Here is a 12,405-nt window from a genome sequence, read left to right as displayed (position 1 = left end):
TCCACTCTGACACACACAGGGTCGCCATGTGTCAGAGTGGACTCGATGGCAACCAGCTTTTATAATCTAGGTAAAATTAGCTATTGTTTGTTAAAAAGCATACCTATGTCTTTTATATTGAAAATTTCAAAGATAGCAGAGCTAGATTTACTGTAATTAGGAGGAACACTGGATAAAACAGAAAGATCTTCTACTTAAAGAGCAACTGTCACCTTCCTGATCCTCCAGTATAGGGTTCAGTCCTCTTGTAGCTCTGAACTTCCCACTGTGGGAAGTATTAGGTTTTTGTTTTTCTTGCGTTAATAGCCTACCGTGGGCAGTTGCTGTCTGTATCTGTCTTGCTCACCATTACTAACATCAAGCATAGTATCTAACACACAGAACAGGCTTAACAAAAAGCTGTTGAAAGAAAGAAAAGAGGGAGGGAGCAAGGGAGACAGACTAACCCTAGAGCAGCTTTGAACACTCTCTAGACTGGTCAGAGTGGACTGGAGAGGCCATGGTCAGCCTGGAGCTCACAATCACCACAGAGACAGAAAGCAGGGGAGGGCTGGTCTGCAAGCTTGCACTTACCCGAGCCTAAGCCATTTGTTCTTCTGTCCCCATGTATAACTTTGAGATTTGTGACTGTCATCTTCTATTCATTAACGGGTCACAAATTTTACCTTCCCAAACAATTCTTTTCACTCTTACTTGCTAGAAACCACTGACTCTGCCTCAACTCCCCCCTTATACCAGGCCTAGAGGATACTGGTTCCTCATCCCTTATACATACCACTGCTCCCAGAGACAGAGTCGGGAACCATAAGTTACCTGTTCATTAAGCTGTATGACTTGTGTTTCTAGATCTTTATCAGATTTGGATGCTGAGCTGCTAGACGAAGCCCTTTTGGCTGAAGAGGGACGAGAAGGTGTGGATCCTGGTTTAGATGCTGGACTTGATTTAGCCGCACCTGAAAGCAACCAGAATAAATTATACATATTGACAATATTAAAAAATGCCTTTTAGACATGTAGCAAATATATGATATGAAAGAAATTTACTAAAAAGTATGAGAGACTCCCAGTGGTTCCTTCCCATTACAGAAACAGCACATATGCCCTCAGAAGGAGCTCACACGATTAAAAGATTGTGTCTTCTTGGGTAACTTATTTAATATTTCTGAGCACTGATTTTTTTTTTCCAAGTTACATGTCCCTTCTCCCTCCAGAGAAATGAGCAACAGATGCAAAAGGATTTTAAGGGTAAGAGGAAAGTTCTTAAATAAATTCACAGCATCACCATAATTGAATTTCTAATAAGAGAACAGCCCTTATAACAGATTAATACTTTATAGAAAAAATAGCAATACAACTGTATGTTTTTTCAACACATTCCCTAGATTCAGTCACTGAAAGAGCCTAGGAGCAATGACATCTCAAGAGGAGCGAATACTCCTGTGACAAAATCTTGGTTTCTAAATGCCATTCAGCACTAAAAGGACTTCTTAAGAAATGGCCTGATTTCACAGATCAGGCAGGGAAAATAAAAGGTGAGCCTGGAATAACTTACTGTAATGAGTTGAATAAATAAAAATTCCAAGTCCATAAAGATACAGAGAAGGAGAGAGAATAAAAAGCTCTTCTTTACAGACTACTGCTACATAATAAATGTAGAAATGTTAGAGCCAGAAGAATCACAGTTTTACAACACTCATAGCTAGTAACTGACTTAGCAAAGGATCATTGATAGATGAGAAAACACTGAGGTGAGAGGTTTTTGGAGACAAGACACACATCAAGGTATTACCCTATAAATTTTATATTATTACACTTTATGTTATGACAAAGAGAAAACTGCACCTTTACAACAGGGAGATATCTGGGGGTCAGCACCTTAACCAAGTGGTCCAATGAAACATCACTAATGGTGATTACATACACACACATACACACATTTATACATATTTTGCAGACCACTGATTTCAGGTAAGACCTCCCTATCTGAAGCTCAGCTCACGATGGAATCTTACTATCTAGAACATAGCATAGGCATAGGAAATGAGTCTCTGTAGCCAAAACAGATGCCACAAAGCATACACAGTGAAGCTTACACACTGCATGGATTAAGGGATTCAGGCTGTCACTAGGAGCCCGGTCACTTTTACTCTGAACATAGTTCCAATGAGGTGGCAGCTCCATTTCTGACTACCCCTTCAGTTTGGTGCAGTTGCTCCCACTGGTCCACGTCTCTACCACAACCCTGATCCCCTCCTCTGGCAGGCTCCTGGAGGGCAAGGACCATGTCTTATTCATCTTTATACCTCAGGTGCTCAGCACAACGCTGAGTGGAACATATATCTGGTCAATGAACACATATTTAAATAAATATATGAACAAGTAAATAAATTCTATCTGCTGAGGATAAAAAGATGACGAAGACAAAGTCTCTGCTTTCGAGGAGCTCACGGTCTCGTGGGGGTGACAGTCACCTAAGAATCCCTATTCATGGCCACCCCTGAGGATCTCAGGAGCAAGCTACATGGCCACACAGTGTGACCTGGGCTGTATTCCCTCTGTCTGAAATGCTCTCCCTGCTGCCTCCCAGAGAATACATAATAGTAGACAATATCCTAAAGTACAGGATACTTTTTAGATAGTTAAGACTATGTTTTTTGTTTATTTGCTTTATATATTTGCTTCTTTTAAACAACCATATTCTAAAGTGTACCCAGTTTTGGGGGCTGCCAGGTACTTCTTTCCCACCTACCTGGGCCTCTATAATAAGGACGTTATCTGAAAACTGGACAATTACCAACTCCCAGTAAAGTGAATATTGATCTAACACTTATGTAACCTACCATTTGCATTCCAATTTTGTAAAATGACCCAATAATGTCCTTTACATAGCATCGAATCTTGGTTTTAAACACTGGGGTCCTCGCTAGCTTCCTCCTTAACTCCTAGGATCTGCTCATTCTGCAGTGATTTATTTCACTTCTGTACCTTCCTGTGCCTCTTCGCTCAATACTGCTGATGTGAAAAACATTTACATAATGGCTTTTAAAGACAGCGCAGTTACTTTGGCTGTAATACAGATATAGATTTGTTCTTGCAGCTATCAAACACTTCAAATTTTTTTCAAGCTGCATTTGATGATGTCCCGAAACCATAATTGGTGGTAGTCCTGCCTTTACAAGCGATTGTTTTGCCCTCAAGCTGCTCTCTCCCCCCTTAATTTTCCCTTTCAAAATAAAATGGAGTTTCAGAAGCAGAGGAAAATAGACATAAATTCTGTACAAGTCCCTATAATTCTCTGACATTACCCAATGGATATGGACATGATTTACAAAGCTAGTCTTTGAGCAGTTGTGTTTTAATTAATGCCTTTAGGATTTGGGGTATAAATATGATTCTAAGATATTTTAACCATAGTTGTAAAAAACAAAGAGTGGCCTGATTCATTGCCTTAGTAAAGCCAAAGCTTCGCTGCGTCTAATGTCAGTAATTAGTAGTTTGCTTAATGTTTATGGAAAATGCTACAACATTTTGGTCATATTAGGCCCAATGAATTCAGACTGATGAAAAGCACTGTACTTGGCTTTATCCTTCATGGTCGGGACTCTGATGGAATTTAGAAATTCTTCTCACATAATCTGTTGTATTCATTCTGCCAAAATCATAAACAGAGGAGCTAAAAATATGACATTAATCCTGTTGACAAGAACCACAGAGACATTAAAAAACATACGCACAGGCACATACACTCAGGGAGCAACCACAATTCTGGTCATCCCCAAAGTCTTCCCTACTTCGAGAGTCTATTCCTCCTCCCAGAGTCCTTCACACTCAATTAAAACGCCCCATAAAAAACCCGGTTCCCACCGAGTTGACTCCGTGTTTGTCAGAGTAGAACTGTGGTCGACAGGGTTTTCAATGGCTGATTTTTTAGAATTAGATTGCCAGTTCTTTCTTCCAAGGCACCTCTGGGTGGACTTGAACTGCTAACCTTTCAGTTAGCAGCCAAGTGCGTTAACCATGTACACCATTCTGGGACTTAAAACAACAACAACAACAAAACCCATAGAGCTGAAACACGGTGCAAATATATTAAATCTGCATTGATTGATAATTTACAATGGGTCTGACTTGCTCATCCCACTTACTTCGGCAAACAGAGTTTATTTTTTAACTGATAACGAGGTTGGTTTAAAAAAATAAAAAGGCCATTCCTGGGCAAAGGGTATGAGCTGGACTGAGGACGAGAGAGAATTCCTCCAGGAAGAGGGTTTCCTAAGTGGTACCACTGACACCAGGGCCATCATGCTGTGATATGACTGACACCTCCCACACACACAATTCTGATGGTTACAAATTCAAGTCATATTTAAAGATCCAATTCTCTCCTTTAAAAATGGCTAGATCCCTTCCCTTTGTAGCTTCAGTAGCTGTGCTTTGCTTCGAGGGCAAAAAAAGCACTTCACTGGCCAGAGTCCAGTCTAAATGGAATTTAACAAGTGTCTTAGTTATCTAGCGCTGCTATAACAGAAATACCACAAGTGGATGGCTTTAACAAACAAACTTATTTTCTCACAGTTTAGGAGGCTAGAAGTCCCAGTTCAGGGTGCTGGCTCTAGAAGAAGGCTTTGTTTCTCTGTCAGCTCTGGAGGAAGGCCCCTCCCTGCCTCTTAATTTGGTTTTAGTCATCCAGTGCTGCTATAACAAATACCACAAGTGGATGACTTTAACAATCAAATTTATTTTCTCACAGTTTGGGAGGCTAGAAGTCCAAATGAGGGTGCCGGCTCTAAGGGAAGGCTTTCTCTCTCTCTGTTGACTCCGCAGGAAGGTCCAGACCTTTGAGCTTCTGCTCCTGGGAGATCTTCCTGTGTCTTGACAACTCTCTTCCCCGATCTCTGCTTGTTTGTTTAATGTCTTTTATATCTCAAAAGAGACTGACTCCAGATATACCCTATACTAATCCTACCTCATTAACATAACAAAGACAATCTACTCCCAAATGGGATTACAACCACAGGCACAGAAGCTAGGATTAACAACACATATTTTTGGGGGAGACAATTCAACCCATAACAACAGGGTGCAGGGGTGTCCTGATTCATGAGATCATTATGAGGCTGGTTCTTTTATTCTGAAATTGGTAGTTCATAGCCCTCATGACTTCTGTCCTCACCAGTGCAGCCGCTGGCAAAGTTTGGCTGCTCTTCCTTTTTGCTACTTCAGTGTCAGCTTATAAAAGTAGGCAGGTCCTCTTTGAACAGCTTGGGTGGCTCCATACAGCCAACCATGAGCCACATGAACCTTGTGGGAAGGAAGACCTGGTATGGAATTGGATATCCTCCATCTTGCCTCTGGGGCAAGTGTAGCACAGGGGCTGGGGTGGGGGCGGGGAGGCCCTGGAGCCAGACCACCTTCATATGAATCCTGACTCTGCCACGTGGTGGCTGGGTGACTTTCGCTATCACCTTGATTTTTTTTTTTTAATTACTTATATATTTTATTCACTGGTTGTTGTTTCCTCTGACTATCTGTATTTAAATAGCAGCACCCATTATTCCCATTGCCATCAAGTCGATTCCGACTCATAGTAGTGGTAAATAGTGAGTCTTACCAATTTTAGAAGTAATGCAATTCTTGGTTCCAATAGCTTAGTTCTGGTTATAACTGAGCTTTGATTTCTTTATGTATAAAATAGGAAGAGCAGTACCTACTCTATGGAGTTGGGAAGAGTACATGAGTTAATGCATGGAAAATACACAACAGCCTGGCGCATAGTAAGTGCTTGATAAACGTCAGCTAAAAAAAAAAACCGAACCCAGTACCATGGAGTCGATTCCAACTCATAGCGACCCTACAGATGTCAGCTTACATTACTATTATTAGTCAGCAAACGAGACCTGATTCAATGGCTAATGATGAAAAAGTACATTAGTTTCCCGTTTCTAGACAGTGGCAAAAGAAAAATGAAATGGCTGAAATCACAAGGAAAGAAAAGAGGCTCCATTTTTATTTAAAGACAATCTTTACAAAAATGTATTAACCTAGAACCCACCATTGGGCTCCCAGGCATAGTCCCTCCATTCCATGTACTCTTTACTTATCTGCGAAGTCAGTGTGCTTTATTTAGCTTAAGTCTCCCCCTGAAATTACCCTAATTAGTTTATTCACACAACAAATATTTACTGAACCCCTGCTAGTGCCTGGGAAGTTAATAGGCACCTAGGATAAAACAATGAATGAAATACAAAGATGCCTGTCCTGGTGGAATGTATGTTCTAGCAGGGATATGAGATAATAAACAATAACATAACACATCAGCAAATGCTAGAGTAAGCTATACAATAAATGCCATGGAGAAAGAAAAGTAGAGCATGAAGGATAAGGATTATGGGGTTGAGGGTGGGTGAGCCACAATTTTAAATAGCAAGCTCAGGAAAAGCTGAGCATCCTCCATGGGTCTTCTCTATTTCAGTTCCCATTCAGACTCAGGACCTTTCATGGGTCACAGTGGGTCAGTGTCTACAAAGATGCAAAAAGGCAAGATGTCCATCAGGCAGACTTGGGAATCGCTCTGGCTCAAAGGGCTCACTCCTCACAGAAGCCAGTATCTCCTTTAACAACTCCATAGTCATAGCTTCCATGATCCCCACACAGGCCATGCCAGTCTCAGGAAGGGCCCTTACTCAAGGTCTCATTAAGAAAGTGAGATCTGAGCAAAGATGTGAGGGAGGTGAGGAAGTTAGTCATACGAATAGCCAGGAAAAGAGCATTTCTGGTGGAGGAATGGTCCAATGCTAGTGCAAAGGCCTGTTTCAACTGTTTGGGAATGAGGCCAATATGGCTAGAGCAGAAGGAGCCTGGGGTACAGCAGGAGGAGAGAAGGCCAGAGGCCACGGAAGGGGCAGGTCACGGAAGACCTCACAGGCTATGGTCAGGCAGTAAAAGGGAAGGTAAAAGGGAAGACTCTGCAGGATTTTCAGCAGAGGAGTGACATATCTGACTTAGGCTTCACAAGGCTCACTCTACCTGCTCTGGTGAACAGGCTAGTGGAGGGTGAGGGAAGACACAGAAAGACCAGTAAGAAGGCCACTGCAGAAATTCCCCTGGGTCTAAGAGTGAGTGCTCCAGGTTTTTATTTTGTTGTTGTTTTTTGGTAAAGCATTTGCAATGCAATATTTAAAAAAACCACATTATATACCCTATTGAACAGTCCCTGATACCCCAGTCATTTTAAACCATGTACGTTTTGCTGTGTTAAGCCACAAAGAGACACACTATGACTGACAGCATTTGCTACTGATTCCAAGGACAGGGCTGAAGGAAAAGTAGGCAGCGATGGAAGACTGTTAGAGTCCCTCCCGATCCACTTCTCACAGGCAATGACACAGAATAACAAATGGCTCTGCCCTGGGAGAGCAGACCCGTGGGCCACACTGGACATCAGGGGCCACAGAGAGCAGAGCGCCACGCCAGGGTGTGGCTGTGGTCACACCGAAAGCAAGCTTTGCCCTGACTGGACGTGACAGATCCTATCCCTGGCATGGGCCAGAGGGCTGGCTACCCCGAGCACACCAGCGAGTGTGAGGACTCATGCACTGAGTTACTTCCGCCCTGGTTACTGTCCCTGCTGGAGATGATGTGCTTATTTTTAGCCATCATGTGATTCTCCAGTATTTTCCAGGCTCTGCTTGAGTCATTTTGGTTTCACAGAATTTTTCATAGGGGAAAAAAAAAAATGCAGGAAAGAGCTCCTCATCTTGAAATGGCTCAAGCATTAAAAATTCTAACTTTTAAATAGTTATCTGAACATGGTATACATGTCTTTCGATACACTTCTGACTTTTCATGCTTCTCACGTTTTGGAAGAAAATTAAGGCAGCTTCGAAACACATTAGGTACAAAATCTAATCACCATCTTAGTTCAAATCCTTATTTTTAAATTTTTCCTAGAGCACCGGAAATGGTGAGGATTCCTCGCCCCCATAAAAACTACACACATCAGCATCTCAAAGATAACTTAGGGGAGCACCCAACTTACAGCATTAGGGAAAGGTAGTATTTGAAGGGGTGGTTGGAAAGAGCTAAGCAGACTGGGAAGAAAAGACACAGGCGTTACCATGACAATGGCATCATGGGTGTCACTGCAATCCCAGCATTCAGCAGTCATTTCAGCAAAAGGCTTATAAACTAAAACTGCCACTTTGAGGAGGTACATAAGTGTTTAATTACTTTACGAATATGTTGTCCCTTAGATTCCAGTCATAGTCCCTGTCGACTTCAATTGCTAAGACTAGGGCTTTGGGTTGTTCATCTGATGGTGGCAAGTCTGTGGTGCTTCTTTAACACTGTCTTACCCAGACTTCCTTGCAATGACAGACATGGCTGGAGGCCACAGAGTAGGTCCCAGTTCAGGGACGAGAGAACCTAGGACACAGCCCCATTTGAATCATCCGTTCTCCTTTACTAACCATAATCATCAGAAGCCAGCGTTCTTTGCTTCCACCAATCCGCCAAGCTAGAATCACTCATCCTTGGCATCCGCCTCTCCTTTACTTCCCATGTCCAGTTTATCAAGTTTTGTTGGTTGTACCTCCTTAAAGTCTCCATAATCCACATGGCCATTACCTTCTTTTAGGCCACCATCCTCTCCTGATGGTTTGCTGCCATAGCCTCTTAGCTAGTCTTTTGGATTGTAATTGTGTTCTCTACACTGGGGAGCAAACTTCTTAAACCTTCCAATGCCTCCCAACTGTCCCCATTATAAAATGTAAACCTCTGGGACAGACAGACACTAAGATGGCCTCCCCACAATGATCCCTGCCTCCTGGTGTTCATGGCTTTGTGTCATACCTTCCTCTTGAGTGTGGGTGGGCCCTATGACTTCTTCTAACCAAAAGACTATGGAAAATGTGATAGGACATCACATTCATGATTACGTTACTGCAGCTATGACTCTGTCTTGTCAGCAAACATGCTTGAGAGACCCATCCCCCCCTTACTGGCCTTGGAGAAGTTAACATGGTCAGAGCCCATGTTGAAAAAGCCCATGGAACTGCAGGTGGCCTCTAGGAACTGAGAGCTGCAGCCAGCAAGAAACTGAAGTCTCAGTCCTGCAACTGCAAGGGAACTGCCAACAACCTGAGGGAGGTTCGAAGTGACCACAGCCCCAGCAGATACCTGGATTGCAGACTGGTGAGACCCTAATTAACAGAGAACCCAACCAAGCTGTGCCTGGACTTCGGAAGCTATGAGATAATACATGTGTTTTCAGCTGCTAAGTCTGTGGTAATTTTTTGAAGCTGAAGATCTCTAATACACCCATTTCACAAGGGCCCTGCTTACCTCTATAGCCTCGTGCTTAACAGTCATACTGAATGAGAAGAATTTTACTGAACAGAGCACATTCTCTCTTGATTTCAACTTCCTGTTCTTTCTGCCTGAACCTTCTTCACCGTACCCTTCACCTGGTTAACTTGTACTCATTCATTAAATCTTAGCTGTACCTCACTTTTTCCAAGAAACCTTTCTAGAATATGCAAGACCAGCTCAGGTGGTCTTTTCCTTTGTACCCTGACAGCATTTACTTCACCATATTGCTACTGTCTATTTACTGTCAGGCTTTCCCACTAGGCTGCAACTTCTTTGAAAGCAGAGGTCCTGTCAGACTCATTGTTTATCAGCGGTGCCTCAAAAAAATACTTAAGTGATTAAATGAATTAATGAGAATTAAAGCTCTCACAAAAAAGGGGGAGAATCCCCGAAATGATAACTGTTGTTTCAGAAATAGTTCCTATGCTCCTGTATAATATACCATGCTAATTTCTAAGCTACAGTGTAAGGGGCTTCTCAGGTGATGGAGATACATGGAGATTACTTCAAGTACAGCTATGTGTTGGCTTAGGTACATGTCATCCTTGATTCAAATGGATACTGCAGTGGTTCAATTTAATTCAATTCAACGATTATTAAATGAGAACCTTCAATGTGTCAGGCAACGGGGACACAATGATTGAACAAGACAGACCTGGCTGATACACTAGTTGACCCAATTCAAAGTAATTCCAGAAAATTCTTCCATCAAAACTGTTTTATATTCTTGTCCAACACACCAAGTGACAAAGAAAAGCACTGATAATAAATATAAGTTCACTCGTGACCTGTTTCATTCTGCTTATAGAAAATGAGAATAAATGCTAAGTCATTTAAGGCCTGTGACAAGGTTTACTGCCAGGGTGAGAAGCAAAACACTGTTATACCTATTCAGAGGAAAAAGAATGTTCTGTCAGAGTAACGTCTGGGGGGGGGGGGGGCGGGGTGGTGGTGGTGATGGTGGTGGTGGTTATAGTTGCAGAATCAATTAATATTTCAACATATAGAATGGCTTGATGTTGTTTATAAAAGGACCCAATGCTGTTTCAAAAAGGGCCACGGTTGTTTGCTAACCAGGTGTAGCTGGGAGCACAATGGAGGCCGCCAGCCTCTTCCACAGAGTCCCATGTGAGGAAACAGAGTGCAGCAGGCTCAAATACATGCCAGTTTTGTCTGAGGGGTTACTCTTCACTTTGAAACGACCCAGACCATTTACCCAAAGAGTTAATGAGTTGATGGATTTAAGAAATCGAGATTAGTAATCCCATTAGTCCAAGGCTCAGTATTCTAGGCTTTACGTACATTTCTGCTTTTGGGCTAATAAGTGAGCTGAAATACTGGTTTAACATTTCCTCCATTTATAAATGTCGACAAAATGTTGTAACTCTCACTCTCTCGCTTAAGAGCCCTTTGCAGAGATGAGTAAGAATGTTCCGGAATGTTTAAAAAATTCATTAAAAAAAAAAAGTATCCAAACAGAACAGCATGTACTCTGTCGTTTCAAGCCTTAGTGGCATTTCTATTTCTTCCACACACCATGCAATTTGAATTTGGTTTGTGAAAATTTACTGTGGTTCAGTATAAATGGGAGGAGATAAGACATAAAACAGGGCCCTGTCTATGCTATTTTAGAAGCAATATAATATAATGGCTAAAGACTACAAGCACTGGAGTGTTTAGCTCCATATTTTAGGTTCCCTACTTCCTAGTGTGTGACCCGGGCAAGTTATTGAACCTCTTTGTACCTCAGTTTTCTTAACTCTAAAATAGGGATAATTATACTACCTATCTTTATCTTTTAGGATAAAATGAGTTGGAATCTACCCAATGACAACGGGTTTGGTTTTATCTTTTAAACTGTTGTGAAGCTAAACTGAGTTAATACATATTAAGTGCTTTAAACAGGAGCAGGTACTTAGTACATGCTCATTAAATCCTGCTACTACTGACAAGTCCCTCTATATTTTAAATGTTTTCCTTTTCCCCAACTTTCATGAAATAATTATATTCACATTAGATTTAAAGAGTTTATACACTAATGGCATCAGACAACATTCTCTAGGATTTTATCTCTAAGCTTTTAAAAATTGTTTTTAAGAAAAAAATAGTACATACTTTGATTCCAGAAACCCAAGACAATTAAAACTTGCAAATTGAATTAGTAGTACACCATCTCCTGGCAAAGATACTGCCTCAGTAAGCAAACAAATTGGGGTGGAAATGAAAAATGCATGGCTCTTCCTAGGAAGGAGCCTTAGGTTCTCCCAGAGACACTGCCAGGAGATTAGTATCCAAAGCTCCTGAATTCTTCATGACCTTTTGCTCCTCTCTGTGCCTTATATTCCAAAGTCACAGATATTTAGTACCCTGGTAAGGCAGAGCACTGCTCATATTTTATGCTGCGGCTTCCTCATTACTATAGGTAAAGAAATACAGTATTAGTTAATCTATGAGGAGAAAAGTATCCCAATAACCAAAAGTATATCTTATACATCTTGTATATGCTAGATGTATAACTGGAAGAACGAAACTGGCACTATCACTCTCCTTCCATGGGGTGCGAGACCTCCTCTAAGAATTTATTTAATCAGGCCATTATAAGTGTTTCTTTCCATTTTCCCTAGATCTTAATGGAACTAAAGAAGCAGCCATTAAGTGGTATGCGGCTTAGCAATAGGATGGTTTCTTAATATGGACAGGCCAAGTAGATGCAATGCTGGTATGGGGTAGGGGATGAATGAAAGGTATATTTTTTCATATAATAATGAGAAGAACTAACATTTTATATGCAAAGTTGTCTTGCTAATTATGGGGCTGGTGAGAAAAATGCATCTCTTCCTTGTTTTGAGTTGAGATTTCATGATATCTGAAAATTAATGCTTGATCTTTGAAGAAATAAATAGTATATGGGTAGGAGGGTATGTGAGTAGGTGACTGGGGACTGTGAGACAGCAGTATCAATCAGGTACCTCCTGGGAAGTTGTAAGAATAAACAGGCATGACTTACCTTGATGCGAGACCATAAAAGAACAAGAG

At 41.5% G+C, this 12,405-nt stretch overlaps 1 protein-coding gene across 2 annotated transcripts in view; it reads right to left on the bottom strand.

Moving 5' to 3' along the window:
- Window positions 1–12,405, bottom strand: part of MAPRE2 (microtubule associated protein RP/EB family member 2) — a 171,352-nt gene that overhangs the window by 21,200 nt on the left and 137,747 nt on the right. For both annotated transcript variants that reach the window (XM_049899901.1, XM_049899900.1), the window contains one exon: window positions 814–953. In XM_049899901.1, coding sequence (XP_049755858.1) covers window positions 814–953 — 140 coding nt within the window. The remainder of the gene's footprint in view (window positions 1–813; window positions 954–12,405) is intronic.

This window comes from Elephas maximus, chromosome 11 (assembly GCF_024166365.1).
Source record: "Elephas maximus indicus isolate mEleMax1 chromosome 11, mEleMax1 primary haplotype, whole genome shotgun sequence".
Classification (NCBI taxonomy): domain Eukaryota; kingdom Metazoa; phylum Chordata; class Mammalia; order Proboscidea; family Elephantidae; genus Elephas; species Elephas maximus.
The sequence above is the reverse complement of the archived record's forward strand: the minus strand, read 5'-3'. Positions and strand labels throughout refer to the sequence as shown.